The sequence below is a fragment of the Moschus berezovskii genome, chromosome 15 (genome assembly GCF_049115385.1).
Source record: "Moschus berezovskii isolate FMDL1 chromosome 15, NW_MosBer_1.0, whole genome shotgun sequence".
Classification (NCBI taxonomy): Eukaryota; Metazoa; Chordata; class Mammalia; order Artiodactyla; family Moschidae; genus Moschus; species Moschus berezovskii.
The window spans coordinates 21,438,009-21,454,555 of NC_142474.1; the positions used below are offsets into that span (position 1 = coordinate 21,438,009).

Consider the following 16,547-nt stretch of genomic DNA (forward strand, 5'->3'; position numbering starts at 1 on the left):
TGGATAATCCCCAGATTCCCTTCCAGCGCTGGATTCAGGTCTCCGCTGCCCTGGTTTCCCATACCTCGTCTTCCCTGAAATCCCAATGAAAGGAATGCAACGGACCACACAGGAGGTGCAGAAATGGCTTTTTATTGCTGGGGTGGAGGGTGATGAGCGTAGGATGTCCTGAACGTGAGGAGGAGTATCTGAGACGTGTCCTTTGACTGGGCTCAGTTGTCACTCCTGGGGGATGCTGGCAGCACTGACTGTCCCAGAGGGAGACGGTACAGAGATTCAGTCCTGTCCCCGGGAACCAATCTGGAAGGAGACCCCAGTGTGATGCATGGACACCCCGGGGCTCTTACCAGCTCCTGAGTTCACCAGACATGGCTGCAGGAGTACTTCCTCCAAACCTTGCGAGCTCTGAGGCTCAGGGAGGGACTGGCACCAGTGGTTTGGGGTCTCCCTCTGCACCTGGCACTGAGCCCTCCTCATCCCCTCACCCCCAACCCCTCACTTTAGCAACAATGGTTGATGTGAAAAGACTGATCAGGGCCCAGAGGAGAAAGGGTACAGGGCTCAGAATATGATTAGGATCATGGATCAGACTGAGATGTAGGTTGGGTCTCTATCTGTGACCAGTGCCAGGGCTCAGTCAACTACTGGGGTCAAAGCTCAGTCTGACTATTTTGGGCTCAGTTAAGGAGCAGAATCAGGTGCAGTCTGGGTGTGTGATTAAGGGTCTGGACTCGGTCTATGACCAAGATCTGGGCTCAGTCTGCCGCTAGAGAAAGAAGAGAAGCCAAGCTTGTTTCTGCTTCTCTTCTGGCCCCTGTGGGTGTGGGGGGTCTCATCCTCTCTCAGCCCCGGGTCCTGAACACAGCCCTCACCTGCAGATGGGCATCGCAGCGGTTTTCCTTCTCTGTGCTCTTCACTTTCCCTGTTGGGTTTCCTGAAGTTCATCTGAAAGAAGTAGCAGTTCTTAACTCCCGCTCTGGAGAGTTGGACAGAAGTCGGGCACCAGTGGCTGCTGCCCCACCTCCAGCCAGGCAGCTGACAGCCATGGGCATGTCACTCCATCTCTCCGTGCCCCCGTTAGTTCTTCTGAAAAATGGGTATGACGTCACTACTCACCCCACAGGATCCTTGCAAGGGTCAAAGGAAATGGGGCAGTGAAGCACGGAGTGATCGCCCCGAGACCGGGGCCTTTGACTATTTTCTAGAAGGACTGTCTTCAGGTCCCTGACACAGTCTCTCACCCTGCTTCTGCTACCCAGAGCCCCAGCAACCCCAGCCACGCCAGAAACCCAGGTCAAGGAAAGCGCCCGGGGCTGGAGGTAAAGCCACTGTTCCCCATAAGGAGGGAAAGGGAAGGGACATGTTTCTTAACAATGCCTACTGAATAGTAGGCTTTTTCTGCTTTTTCTTTAAATCCACTCATCACCTCGGCAGCGTTTACAATCTCCTTTCATCTGGGAGGGACCCAAGACTCAGAGAGGTGGAGCCAGTTGGTGACTCCACAGTTGCCAAGTAGCCAGTCCAGCATTTGAACCCAGATCTGGCCCGTCCTCTTTCTCACATCATTCTGGGCAGCAGGTTCCATCACTTTGACAGGAGGAGCAGTAGAAACTCTCAGAGGACCACAGAGACCATCAGTCTGCAGGGACCACCCCCAGCCACACTCTCCAGACTTGCTCAGGGTGAAGGGTCCTCAGCTTCTGCAGGGTCCCCTGACCAGACCTGCCAGTGCTGCAGGCATAGAGTGGCGTGCGCCCTGCTCTGAGGCTGCAGAGGGAGCCCCCTCCCCACTTCCCCAGGCTGTGACTTACCAATGCGCTTCTTAACATACTCCACATCCAGGCTTTCAAGGAAACTGCGGATAGTGGGCAAAGCTGAGGGTCACAAGGAGGTGACGAGAGACACACACACAGAGAAATGGAGAGAGGGAAGGAAGGAAAGAAGTCAGGAGGGAGGAGGGAGAGGGGAGAGGGAGAAGGAAGAGGACTGGTTATTACCCGCTGTGAGCACCCTGCCCGCCGCCCACAGAGATGCTCAGTGCTGGGGCCTCAGGACTTCTGACCCTAGGATTCTAGAACAGTGGAAACTTAGAAGGTCCAAATCTGAGAGCCAGAGGACACTAGGATCCTAAAACCTCAGAACATTAGAATTCTAGAACCTTAAAGAATCAAGACTTTTAACATTCCAGACGCTATGCCCTTAGAAACATTGACCTCTGGACTCTGAAACTTTATAGAGTTACATGGGGCCCTGGGAACCATAGAGAAATGGCTTTCACAATTGTGTGCCTACAGTTCCCTGAGAAGGTTCTTAAAATCCGAATTATTGAGCAGCAGGTCTGGAGTAGTACCTAACAGTCTGCATTTCTCATGAGTGTCCATGGGAGGTCAGTGCTACTGGTCTGAAGACCATACTTTGAGCATGACTCAAGTTCAGTAAATCACAGAACAACATGAAGCATTTTTTCTTTAATAAAGCCAGATTCCCAGCCTCCTTCCAGAGTGACTAATACGGAACCTTTGGGATTTTGGGTACGTGGTACATATGGCTTTTTAGATGAAACACATGAGTCTGAAGTATTATATGTAGATTTTTTACTTTAAATGAATTCAATTTGTCTTTAATGAAGAAAAACATTATCTCAAAGACCTACTGGCAGTCCATGGGTATTATAAACGGTTCAAGTGTGGGATCCAGTGATTTCAGCTGATGCTGGGCCCCTGCTCACTTCCTCCCAGGTCAGGTTGAAAAAGGGGGGCAGGTAGCAACACACAGCCCAAAGGGAAGTTAGCCCCCAGAAAGGAGTGTCCAGAGAGTACAGCCTACCCTGGGAAAGTCTCCCCTGTCCCCACCTGGCCTGGCTCTGCAACCCCAGGAGTGGAGCATTCACCTCACAGTGTGTTACCAGGGATAATACTTCATTCGCGAGGTTGATCACAAATTCTACAACCTCGTTGAGCAGTTCAATGCGCCTGGAAAAGAGAGGAAAGAGATAAACCTTGGTGAAGTTGGCAAAACAACCAAGCAGGAGCAGTGGGAAGAGGGTGGAAGATGGTGGAGCACCTTGAAGTCAGGTGACTTGAGCCTCTACCCAGGGCCATCATCACTTAGAACCCCATTGTTGACCAGCAGCCCACACCAATATCTCATGAGAGTCTCATCACAACCCTAAGACCTCATTCTTCCATCCATCCATCCATTCTTCCATCCATCCATTTAGTCATCCTTTCATTCATTTGTCAACACAGATTTAGACAACACCAACTATGTTTGCAGCTATGAAATTAAAAGACGCTTACTCCTTGGAAGGAAAGTTATGACCAACCTAGATAGTATATTAAAAAGCAGAGACATTACTTTGCCAGCCAAGGTCCGTCTAGTCAAGGCTATGGTTTTTCCTGTGGCCATGTATGGATGTGAGAGTTGGACTGTGAAGAAAGCTGATCGCCGAAGAATTGATGCTTTTGAACTGTGGTGCTGGAGAAGACTCTTGAGAGTCCCTTGGACTGCAAGGAGATCCAACCAGTCCATTCTAAAGGAGATCAATCCTGGGTGTTCATTGGAAGGACTGATGCTAAAGCTGAAACTCCAATACTTTGGCCACCTCATGCAAAGAGTTGACTCACTGGAAAAGACTCTGATGCTGGGAGGGATTGAGGGCAGGAGGAGAAGGGGATGACAGAGGGTGAGATGGCTGGATGGCATCACCGACTCGATGGACATGAGTTTGAATGAACTCTGGGATTTGGTGCTGGACAGGGAGGCCTGGCGTGCTGTGATTCATGGGGCTGCAGAGTCGGACACGACTGAGCGACTGAACTGAACTGAACTGAACTATGTGCCCGGAACCAAGGCCGACTGGGGACACAGTGATGAACAAAGCACAAGCGGCTCCTAACGTGGTACCTAAAATATTGGCTAAATATTGGCTAAAAGGTTCACTTGGAGTTCTCTGTAACAGCTTATGGAAAAGTCCCAAAGACTTTTTGGCCAACCCAGTGTTAACACATATTCCTAAGCCTGGCTCCTTCCCACCTTTGGCTCTCAGCATAATTGTCACCTCCTCAGGGCAGCCCTCGTGACTGCTTGCCTAAGGGAGGGTTTTGTGTCATAGCACCAGGTTAGGTGTGCTGTTCTGCACAGGGATGATTGCAGTCTAATATTCCTTGCAGGCTCTTTACTGCTGGACTGAATGCTTGCCTGTCTGCTTTTCCCTCCAGAGACTAAGCCCCACAAGAGCTAGCTCCTTGCCCTCAGTCACCAGTAAATTCTCCAGAGTTCAGAAGGGTGTCTGTGGCCTGGAGCAGATGGTCCGCACATTTTTGGCTGAGGGAGTAAATGAAGCAAATATACAACTGAATCCATAGTGACAACTTGTGACGGGTATTCAGAAGTGCAAGAGGAGAATCTTAAGCGAGAGAAGAGGAGGAATCTTGTTTTAGTTCCTAAATGAGGAGACAAACGTGGAAATGGGATGCAGGAAAGGTGTCTCAGGTGCCTGAGCAGCCCGTGCACAGCTCATGAGTGGAAGGAGTTTGTCTGAGTCACAGAGCAAAAGCTAGCAGGTCTAGGGCAAAGTGGGCAAGGTGTGGATCCAGATCAGATAGAGCCAGATGGCCCTCAGAGGGCCTGAGATTCCACCTAAAGTGGACAGAAAAGCCACCAGTGTTTGGAGCAACAGAGTGGAATGCCTTTTGACAGATACAGACGCTGAGACCCAGAAGGCAGGATGATACCCTGGCGCTATAGGCTAGGCAGCGTCCAGCATGGCTCAGGCATTTGGACTTAGAGCTGTCTTTCCAAGTGATGGTAGGCTGCAGAGCCCATCTTTATTTTGGGGAGTGTCTAGGCAGCTTGTGGTCAGATCCCTTGTTGAGGCAGGATTCACGGACCTCTGCTCATGGCTCAGCCTTGTTCCTTGCCAAGGCCAACCTTCCCCAACCTTCAGCTTCCAGACCTTTTCTCCTCTCCCAGCCGTGACCAGGATCAGCTTTCTCCTTCCATCCCCTTCCCTAAGCTAAAAATGCTCTTTGAAGCACAGTGTTTAAGATGTAGATTTGGTGGGTTACCAGAGATCAGTGATGTAGATAGAGATGTTTAAGTTTTCAAGATCTCATTTTGAGAATTTCTCAGTGGGAAGAGGATGATTTGAGGATAATCTGAAATTATAGCCCATGGTAAGTATTTACTATTCCTCTTGGCCCTCCTAACTAGAGGCAAGAAGGTAAACACAGTGAATTAGTATTACTATCATTATTATTGTGGAGGGACATTGTGTAATATGAGAAGGGTCAGTACTTTGAGTAGACATAACAATGTTAAATGTGCAGGCATCTAACAACAGAGTTTTAAAAAGCATGAAGTAAAGACACATGAAGTTGAAGTGGAGACAGCAATTCACAGTTATGGTTGGAGAGGTCAACACTCCTATATCAGTAAGGGGAAAAACCAAGAGACGGAAAGTCAGCCCCAGGCTGTATGCGAAACACTTGCATTTTCTCATTTGGCCAACACAGGAGGCTATGAATTAGCTATTATTACCATCCTCTGTTTACAGATGTGAAAACAGAAGCTTCTAGAGTCTACATTGATTACAAAACCACAAGTTAGTGGCAAAGTGAGCTTGACTTCAGAATCTGATCTCTTCTTTACCATACTCTGCTCCCTCCTGGGTAAGGAGTAGGGCTAAAATTTTGGGATCCAACTCCTCCGAGATCACCGCTTTGCTAAGATGTGTGGACCTGACCTGCCCGGCACGGTGAGTGAGATGCTGTGTTGATCGTTCCTGTGTTCATCCACGACCACCTCAGAGACACCAGGGTCTCTATCCGTTTCAACGCTGACGCTATAACTGGGGACCCAGTTGAAGGCCAAGCCGACAAACTCACCCAACACAGGGCTGCAGAGAAACAGGTTCACAGTTAACAGAGTTGGAGAAGTCTCTTCACATTGCCCGCTTTAGTCTTTCTCTTGTGTAGGCATTATATGGATGTCTATGAACGAGGCCAGGGAAGCCTGGCGTGCTGCAGTCTGCAGCTGCAAAGAGTCGTACAGAACTTAGTGACTGAACAACAAAGACAATGTCAACACTGTCTGTATTCTTTATGGACGCCATATTCTTACATTAGGAGTTTCTTCTCCTGAACACAAGGGTTTGGCTCATGTGATATTTCTATGGAGTATCACTCTGACGATTAAAATAAAAATGAGCTAACATTTCTTAAGCAAAATGCTACATTAGGAATTTAAAAAAAAGTGTTTTACCTGGATTAATCCATTGAATCTCAATAGCAACACCATGAGAGAATATTGTCATCTCTGTTTTCTGGATGAGGAAACACGGCATAGAGAAGTTATATAACTCTCTCACGATCTCATAAACAATGAATGAGGAAGTCATATGCACTTTAATTTATAAAGACTCCCACACATCCTCATTTTACGATCTCTTTGTATCTTCAAAGAAATTAAAATACTTAGATATTATATTTTCCATACAATTTTCACATGCTCTTCATTACATACTGTACACTACTATATGGCCCATACTTGTCACTTCCATTTAAAGAGAATCTTGAGAGAGGAAATGATGCTGGAGGAAACTTTACCAAAGAGTTATAAATGTTCATGTTTTCTCAAGTTTTATAATTAGATAAGTGTTATGATTTTAGAAATGTATTTCATGTAGGATTTTTTAAAAAAGAGATTTGATTACGGATGATGTTTCTTAGAACATTATAAAGGTTCAGATTTCAGAGTTGCAAAGGCCTCGTTATTTTATAGATTGGGAGACTAAGGCAGCAGTGTGGAAAAGTGCCTGATTTCAGATTGGAGAATTACTGGCCATACAACACTGCCTCCCCCAAACCTCAGATTCTAATTCATACTCACAGGGTCACGTTGACTTCAGCAGTGATGGGGACCCTCACGTTAATGCCTTTGCCATCAGGAGTCACTTTGAATGTGATATCCAGGTTGTGCAGGTGACTGATATTCACCCTGTGTAAAAACCACCATTCACCCTTATCATTCCTCTTGGCAGGCACTGCTGGGCTCTTCTCTATGCCAGAGTTGTGCTGAGCAATTGAGCCTCGTGGACCTTGCCTGCTTTGGTCTCATGAGAGCCATGCTCAGGGGTTGGATTCTCTCCACTGGATGGCATGGCAGACTGAGGATCAGACAGCTGTGATTTCCCTCAAGACTCCAAAGGTGAATATTTGCGAGAGCCAGCATTTTTTTTTTTAATGGAAATACAGTTGATTTGGGCTTCCCAGGTGGCACTGGTGGTAAAGAACCCGTCTGCCAATGCAGGAGACATAAGAGAAGTGGGTTTGATCTTTGGGTTGGGAAGATGCCTTGGAGGAGGGCATGGCAACCCACTCCAGTGTTCTGACATGGAGAATCCATGGGCAGGAGACTGGCAGGCTACAGTCCATAGTGTTGAAAGCAGGACAGGACTGAGTGACTGATCATGCACACGTGCATGGTTGCTTTACAAGTTTGTGTTAGCTTCAGGCGTGCAGTAAAAAGGTTCAGATATATAGATATAGATGTAGGTATAGATATATAGATACAGAGGTATTTTTATTTCAAATTCTTTCATTTATGGGGTATTACAAAATATCGAGCATAGTTCCATGTGCTATATAGTAGGCCCATGTTGGCAGTCTATTTTATATATATCGTTGTGAATATATTAATGCCAAACTTCTATTTATCCCCCATACTGCTTTCCTGTTAGGTAACAATGAATTTGCTTTTTACGTCCATAAGTCTGTTTCTGTTTTGCATTAGTTCATTTGTTTTATATTTTAGATTCCACATATAAATAGTATAATATGATATTTGCTTCCTACATCTTCTACTTTCTTGACTTAGTACGCTTATCTCTACATCCATCCATGTGGCTGCAGATGGGATTATTTCATTCTGTTTTATGCAGAGCAAGAATTTGAACCCAGAACTTCTTGACTCCCAGACTTCACGTGTGGAGCCACCTAATGTGGTGTGAACTCTAGTTTTCTCTCTCCTGAGGCCATTCAGACTTTTATAGTCAGGTTTTTTAGGGAAGAAACATCTTATTCCTTTGGGATGGGCCTTTCAGTTCAGTTCAGTTCAGTTCAGTCGTGCAGTCGAGTCTGACTCTCCGTGACCCCATGAATCACAGCACGCCAGGCCTCCCTGTCCATCACCAACTCCCAGAGTTCGCTCAAACTCATGTCCACAGAGTCGGCGATGCCATCCAGATATCTCATTCTATCTCATCCCCTTTTCCTCCAGCCCCCAACCTTTCCCAGCATCAGAGTCTTTTCCAGTGAGTCAACTCATCGCATGAGGTGGCCAAAGTATTGAAGTTTCAGCTTTAGCATCAGTCCTTCGGCACAAGCAAATAGGGAGCAGTAAAGGTGAAGAGAACCTTCATTCTGACCCTGAAATCATAGAAGGAAAAAGCCCCAACTCATGAGATACCAGACAGGCCCTGCAGCCCTGATTAATTTTCCCAGGCTCTGGCAGAGTTGGCCTCACTTCTGCCCTGCAAGAACACACAAGGTTCATTCATCTTTATTTCTTTGATATTAAACTTACGTCCCCAAAGAGATGTATTAAAATCTTCAACATGAAGCATCAACTCACCCTGTAAGCCTGTTCACTACTTGAAAAATTCCAGAAACGAGTTGTTTCAACAAGTTCTCTGCTTCCTGGACCTTCTCCGGGAACTCCTCTGAAGTATTGGTTTCCTGGAGAGTCTTCAAAAACAGCCTTCAGTTTCTGAAAGATAGCTGCAAAAACAGTCTCCATTTAGTGTGGTGCACAACTTAGGAAGCAGCTCCTAGGCACACGGTTCTTGATGAGGCTATTTGCCTATGCTATTTCACTTCATCTTTATGGCACCTCCATAAAGTAGCTATTACTGTTATCTCTCCTTTCAAATGAGGACGCAAAGGGTCAAATGATTAAGAAATGGGCCAAAGTCACACAGCTAGGAGGCCTTGTTCCTTGTATGCTGCCTTCACGCTAATATATATCCATCATTCATCAACAAAACAATCAGTCCACTGAGAAGGCAATAGATCTTGATTACACATCAGTTTCTAATAGAGAAGCATTAATGAGTTGCTCACATAAACAAAATAAACTTAGAAAAAAATGAGAAAAGGAAAATATAGAATCAAAGGGAACATAAAACTCCAAATCATTACAGTGGCAGGTAGGAGTCTCTGGATATTGTATCTTTGCAGCAGGCCTAGAAAGCAGTACTTCATTCAGGAGCAGGAGGACAAAGTGACTTAATGGGGTTTCTTTCAGAGAAAAGAGGGATTTGATAGAGGAAGTGACATGGCAGATGTAGAATGGCACCTGTGGAAAGAGTTCAGAATATACATGTAGAAAATAATTCAAATGAGAAACTACAGGGTGACAGCTAGCTCACGGGAAAACAAAAAACTACAAGAAAAGATACATAATCATAGTAGCGCAACATGGCTCTGCCATGGACAATATCTACCTAATTAGAACATTGAAAACAGAGATGGAAACTACAGCTGGTCATGTAACTTACTAGGTGACCTGAATTCAAGCAGGTGTGCTTCTGAGCTGTTTCACCAGCAATGATATTGGAAAGTGGGTCCCTTCTGTATCTTTAAGGTTGCCTAAGCCCTGGAAAGGTTTGAAGTGCAGTCATTTATGGGAATTAGTTTCTCCTATAAAGCACATTTGTCAGTGTGCTGGTCATGTTTCCAGAAAATGAAAAGAAGGCCAAGTTCTTTCAAGAAATCTGAATTACAAGGTGATATGATTAACTAGAAAGGTAGGTAATTTTAAAGCTACCTAGGCTAGGTGGGAATCCTTTTCCAATTAGTCAATACAAATTCCTAAGAAAATTGAATGACCCAACAGAAAAATATGCTACTAATTTAAATAAGATATTTAAGTTAACTTACATAAGTGGATAATAAAATATCAATAAATGAGTGAATGTCCTAATTAAACAAATGCTGAAGTGATTTATAACCCAGTCATCTGTGAGATTGGCAAAACAATCTGTTGTCCGGACAAGTATTGTCAAAGAAGTAGGAAAAAAGGTACTCTCACACTCTATTGGACGAAATTTTAACATAGGGGATTATTTGTCAATGTCTGCTATAATTTACATTGTGCATACCATTTGAACTTATAAAATGTCACTTTTAGGAATTTATCCTATGAATATATTAGAAAAGTTAACCATGATATAAGATGAAAAGTTAAACACAGTTAAGTATTGCTTGTTTCTAGAAAAATAATAAATAAATAAATGAACCATGAGCCAATTAGCCACCTGTCAGTAAACCACCCATGAGGAGCAGCCCCTGCTGGCAGCCTTTGCTGACACAGGCATAGGATGTAGGTGGCAAGCTCCCAGGTGTCACAGATCATCTGTTAGTGACTCACTTTCAAGTGTACTGTCAAAAGTGTCAGGTCCTTTCTCAAGACCAGATTTCAGCTTCCTCAGAACATCCCTGCCAAGATTGTCAAGAGGAGATGCTGAGGTCCCAGCGAGCAGGCTGCACAAGAGAACAAGTTTCCAAAGCTGAAACATCTTGTCCTGACACCTGGACAGTCACGGGAGGAACAGGAGTGAGAATTTTCCAGAGGGAAACAGGATCTTGGAAGAGCTCCTATCACTCTTCCCCTCAACAGACCTTGAAGATAGACGTGGTTACCTCCTCTCTTCCAGACGGGCAGTTCAGGTCAGAAAACTAGAGCAACTTGCCCAGAGATGCACAGCCAACGAGTGGAGGAGCTACTGTCTGAAAAGTCATGCTTGACTCCAGGTCAGTGCTCTTTACTAGAGGTCCTTTGCACATGGTTGTCTCTCTGCCTGGATCATTTCCCTCTTCTTTTCATTTTTACCTGAGTCACTTCCTACTGACTCTCTAGCTTTAGTATTACATCTTGATGTCTATGAAGCCCACTCTAGGTGACTCCCCAAGGTCTAGGTTAGAGGGTCCGCTGGTGGAGTGGAGATGGTGATCCTGCTGCCCCTGGGTACCTATTAGTGACAACTTGGCTGCCTTTCCTAACAAGCTGTGCACCAATTAGAAGAGGGATTGTGACTTGTTTCACTGTTGAATTCATTACACATAGTAAAAAACAAAACAAAACCCTGCTCCTAGTAGAGCACAATAAAATGGTTTGCTGAATAAAAGTGTGAGCAAATAAATGGACACCACATCATGACCCTGCATAGCTCATCAGTTTGACTCTTCTCCTAATAAAAGCTATTTCTCAATTTACTCTATTCAAAATAGTAACTAACTGGATTACTCCATCCCTCTCCCTCTTGCCCCCAAAGCCTTCAGAAGGTCTCCATGAGAAGTGACATTAAGGGGGAAGCCCACCATTCATAGGCTGTGAGAAAAATACTTACAAAATCCTTGCTGTCTTGTACAGTCTCCTGAATTCTGCTGGGTGGTGATGGCCCTTCTACGATGGTGATGGAGTGGGAGCCTGTCCCGGAAACAAGCCCTGGGTCCAGAGCCGTCCAAGAGGACTCGAATGAAAATAAGCCCTGTCCAGAGTGAACACAGAGGTTTCCAAAGCAACGGTCACCCAGGATGCTTGATTTGAAATGGATGGATACGGAGAGGACTTTGTGCCAAAAAAGAGCAGGTTCTCATGGAGCCTCCAACTGCTAAGATGGTGGCCATGAGGCTGCGGGGCTGGGATAAAGACTGAGAATGGATGAATTGGAGACTACTGTGGTAAAAGGACCCATAGTGATCACCCAGGCTAATTCTGTCATTATTTGGAAACTCAGGCTCAGAGAGGGGAAGCAACCAGTTTGAAGTCACCCACTTACACAGGGACAGTGATGGGGCTAGTATTGTGGGCTTATAGAGTCAGAGTCTGTGTCCAGTGATGTCGTTTTTTCCAAACCTTCTCTTGTGTCTGAGTGCGCTCTCCAACATCCCTCAAGGTGGAATCAGCCTCAGGGTAAATATTTGCAGTGATGCATTTTCTGGACCACCCTCCCCCTTTGGGCTACTCTATTTAGTCAGTAGAGTTGCTTCCGTGAGTGAACAAAATCTGCCTCCATATATACCCTCATATATGCTGTATCCCTGTGTATGGTTACCCCTCGACTTCTCTGCTATCAGTGAGTTAGCCAGAGGTTGAAGCTCTCAGCTTCAAAACAACATCCCCATCATGGCCGCTGTGTCATCTGCTCACTGATGACCCTTCAAACCCATCTACCTCTCTTTCCATGGTCCCTGCTCTTCCTTCTGTTCCATAAACATGCTAGCCCCTTTGCTGCCTTAGGTCTCTGCACAGACCATTCTCTCTTCCCTAAACTTTCCTCTCCAGCTGTCTGTGGTCTCAACATCACCTCACAACCTCCATGAATGCTCACCTGAAGTGGTCCCTCCGTTCTTCCTTGAGCTCAGCTCAAAGAACACCATGCCTGTGATCCAGCTGTTCTCTCCACCCCACAAGATGCATTAAGTACATTTGAAAGTATAGATGCCTGAACCCCTCCCTAGATACTCAGGGTCAGGGGCTTCAGGGTGGATGGTTAGAAATGGAAAGAACTGGACTGGTGGCTCAAAGGTACTTTCTACCTTGAGTTCTAAGAACTGTGACACCAATGTCATCCCTTGGAACCACTACTCTGCCTAAATATGACCCTCACAAACCTAGATGCCTATCTTGCTTTATCTTGTTTCATCTAGTCAAGAGCCAGGCAGGGGTGTTATCGCCCCATTTCCTGGCTGGGGAACATGAGGCTCAGAAGGGCAGGATGACTCGCTCAAGGTCACACAGATGGGAAGGGGCAGAGCTGGGGAGTGCACCCCTTTCTGCATCCTCTCCCATCGAGATCGGCTGTTCCAACTCTCAGCCTCTGGGGGCAGCAGCGAGTCACATTCTTTGGTCAAAGTGCCCAACACCCAGTAGGTGCAGGCAAGTACCTGCCCTGGGCCTGGCACTGCAGGTCGTCTTTCACCATTGGTGCTCACAACTACCCCACGAGGAGAAAATTGAAGTTGAGGAAATTGAAGTTCAGGGAAGGAGGGTGACTCTCCCAGGTCTCATAAGGACAGGAACCAGTACTTGCATACCCAGGGAAGGATCTTTCACCCAGCTCACGAGGCCAGTTGATGGAGCCGGAGAGTTTTGGTCTTGAATTATTTATTCTTGACCTCTGTTGTTTGAGTTGGTTGTAATGCCTGGTGCATTGGGCGTATGTCAACCTGGAATACACGGTCCAGGAAGCCCAGATGGGTGCCCACTTGGCATCAGGCTGGGAGCACCGGTAGAGAGCTCCAGGTCACCCAGCGTCAGTCTCCTCCGTTTACCCATCTGCCTCTCAGCAAGGACCTGCAGCCCAATCTTTGACATGAATGCAGCCAGGAGAAAGTAGGGATACAGCCAGAGTTTGGGGAGCTAGTTTTCCTCATGCTTACTGTGGTTCCTTCACCAGAGCACAGCCCTTGAAAGTGTGATGGGGCAGGGTTCAAATCCTGGCTTGCCTTGTGAGCTTTCCTTCTCACAGACTCAGATAACTAACCTGTAAACTGGGCAGAATGGGTGTCCCTACATCACTGAACTGGTCTGAAGCATGCACAAGTTAACATGTACAAACCCGGACACAGGGCCCCTAAAAATGTGATCTCCTCGCTCTTCTTCTGGAGTGGGAGCCCCAGGAGGCAGGGATCTTGTCTGTTTTGTTACCTGATGTGTCCCCTATGTCATAACAATCCCTTGTGATCATAGCTATACATATTCCCTGACGTGTTGTTGCTGTATTATAACACACAGATCAGGGACCCTGCCCATGGGTGACTTGCCTGGGAGAGAGCCATGTTGCTCTGTTTTCAAGTACTTTCCAGGCACATCTGCCTCTCCCCAAACACTGGGAAGTTTTGCTGCATTAAGACCCACCCCTCCTTTCTCTCTCCCTCCCTGTTCAGGTGACCACAGGTGTGTGTACTGGCTGAGCATGTGGGCTTGGCGGCTTGAGGTTTCTCCCCTGCACACATTGCTCCAGCTGGTGGGGATGTAGTCAGTAGCCCCAGATGTTCCTGACCACCTCAAAGCCCTGAGGGTTCAGCTGCGTAACAGGAAACCTCTGTTCATTTTCTGTTAAAGGGAATGGAGACCTTGGAGATAATGAACATCTTAGTCAGAGTCACAAAGCAGGTTATAAACTGAACACTGGAACCCACATCAGGGTCCTTCTCCACCTCACAGCACTAGGAAGGTCTCACGGTCCCACCCGCCATGAACTGGTGGTGTCCACATGCCCGTCACTGGTCGGAGGGACCATTAGAGATGGCTTGGTCCTGCCCTGGCGAGCATGCAGTCATTCCACTTTTCTGAACTTGTGGCAGACATCACTAATCAATCCTGCCCTCCAAGCCCAGGAGTGCCTGGGAGGGCTTCTCTGCGGAAAGCTCCATCCAGACCCTACAATCAGTGAGGTATACTAGACCATATTTCTTGGAGACTCTAAAATGGTCCTGGATGGGAAGATGAGGCTTAGTGAGGAACCACACTTCCCAAAGACTATAGACCCATCACCATGGGAGCCAGAATTTGCAGACAGAGGTCTACCGGAAGTCTGACCCATCTAGCTCATGCTGTCTTTATAGCACACAAAATAGGAAGTGTAGTTGCCATTGATTCAGCGTAAAGCATATGGGATGTTTAATCTCCTCACTTCATTCTCTCCGTCACCCTTGCAGTGGGGTCATGTAAAGAGCGGAGACCTGAGGTGGAGGGAAGGAAGTGACCAGACCAGGAACAATCATAACCATCATCAGCACTGTTGTAACTGTGTATCAGGGGCGTATACACATGATCCCGCCGCATCTCCACAGCACACTCGGAGGAGAATCCCAAGTGCGGGAGTGCTAAGTTGCTTCAGTCGTGTCCAACTCTGGTGACCCTAAGGCGTGTAGCCCACCAGTCTCTTCTTTCCATGGGGTTCTCCAGGCAAGAATACTGGAGTGGGTTTCCATGCTGTCCACAAAGTAATCACCCCAACATAGGGATCAAACCCAAATCTCTTATGTCTCCTGCACTGCCAGGCAGGTTCTTTACCACTAAGGCTTCCTGGGAAGACTGGAGAGTCCCACACTTAATCTCATTTCACCAAGAAGGGACCTGAGACTCAGGGAGATGGGTCCCTTGTCCAGGCCAGCAATAGGAAAAGGGAGGATTCGATGCCAGTCTTCCAGAGCCTGGAGCTGAGTTCTCAGCACCACATCCTTTGTACCCTTTTTGCCATGGTGATCCAGGTACCAGGTTTTTAGCCATTTTACGATGGGGCAGCTAAGGCCTGAGGCCAATATTGGGTCTGAATTCACTGCATCACTCTCCAATCCCTGGGCTGTGATCCTGAGACCAAAAATTTTCTTCCTAAGTTTTCCCACAGCCCTAACCTCTATCCCCACATGAAGGGAAGGAGAACCTCTGATATTTGCAGAACTGGGCACAGACAGTGGGGAGGGTGGTCTGCTGATGGGTCCGAGCCTCTGCGGGATGGAGTCCTCCATGTCCCAGCCCCAGGCTAGTGCACCTGGCTGCCAGCATCTCCCTGTGCTGTGCTCTGAAGCTGGGACCACCATCAGGGTGATGAAAGCAGATTCCTCAAGCCTCCAGCCCTACCCCTACTTTGTCCTGGCTGCATTCATCCTTTTCCTACTGACGCAGGTTGGGACTCGAGGAGACCGACCCTGAATGGCCTGGAGCTCTGTACCAGTGCTCCCAGCCTGATGCCAACTGGGCACTCATCTGTGCCTCCTTGACCAGGTGTTCCGGGTTGACAGGGGCCCAACGCATCAGGCATAACAACCAACTCAAACAACAGAGGTCAAGGAATAAACAGGGAATTCAAGCCTAGGACTCTCCTGCCCATCAGCTGGCCTCGATGTAATCTGAGTGAAAGGTCCTTCCCTTTGGACGCAAATTCTGGCCCCTGTCCTGGTGAGACCTGGGCCAATCACCTGCCTTTCCTGAACTTCAGTACCCTTAACTGGAAAAGGGTATTTTCCCTGCTTCCTTAGTAGTTTGTCATGAGCAACAATGGTGAAAGTGTACCCTAAGTGCCAAGCCCTAGAGCAGTCACTTGCTTTCCCCTCCTGGGTGCAGGACTGTGACTCACGGTTGCTTCATCGGCTGTGATCTCAATGAGAGAGGAAGCAGAACTGGGAGACTCTCCAGCTCTGCCCCTTTCTATCTTTTGACCTTGACCAAGTCATCCTCCCCTTCTGAGCAACACAAACGCCTCAGGGCAGTCACACCCCCCGCCTGGTTCCGGTTGAGATGAAACAAGATGAAGCAGGATTAGCAGGTAGGGTTGGGAGGGTCTTGTCTAGGCAGAGCTGGGGGTGCAGAGGAAGGGGGGTGGGGTGGGGTGGGGTCAGTCACATCTCCTAGAACTCAGTCGTTTCCATTTCTGGCCAGATACTCAGGGGCCAGACTATCCAGGAATCCCTGACCCTAAGTATCTAGGAAGGGGCTCAGGCATCTAAAGTTTAAGCAAACTTATCAGATAATAAGTT

General features: G+C 47.2%; 1 protein-coding gene across 1 annotated transcript in view; it reads right to left on the reverse strand.

Annotated features, from left to right (window-relative positions):
* Positions 1 to 219: 219 nt before the first annotated feature.
* Positions 220 to 16,547, reverse strand: part of LOC148775370 (short palate, lung and nasal epithelium carcinoma-associated protein 2A-like) — a 33,246-nt gene continuing 16,918 nt past the window's right edge. The window contains exons 3-8 of the mRNA XM_088843637.1: positions 8,635 to 8,722; positions 6,892 to 6,999; positions 5,747 to 5,899; positions 2,853 to 2,972; positions 1,812 to 1,855; positions 220 to 248 (exon numbers count right to left, since the gene is read on the reverse strand). Coding sequence (XP_088699763.1) covers positions 220 to 248; positions 1,812 to 1,855; positions 2,853 to 2,972; positions 5,747 to 5,899; positions 6,892 to 6,999; positions 8,635 to 8,722 — 542 coding nt within the window. The remainder of the gene's footprint in view (positions 249 to 1,811; positions 1,856 to 2,852; positions 2,973 to 5,746; positions 5,900 to 6,891; positions 7,000 to 8,634; positions 8,723 to 16,547) is intronic.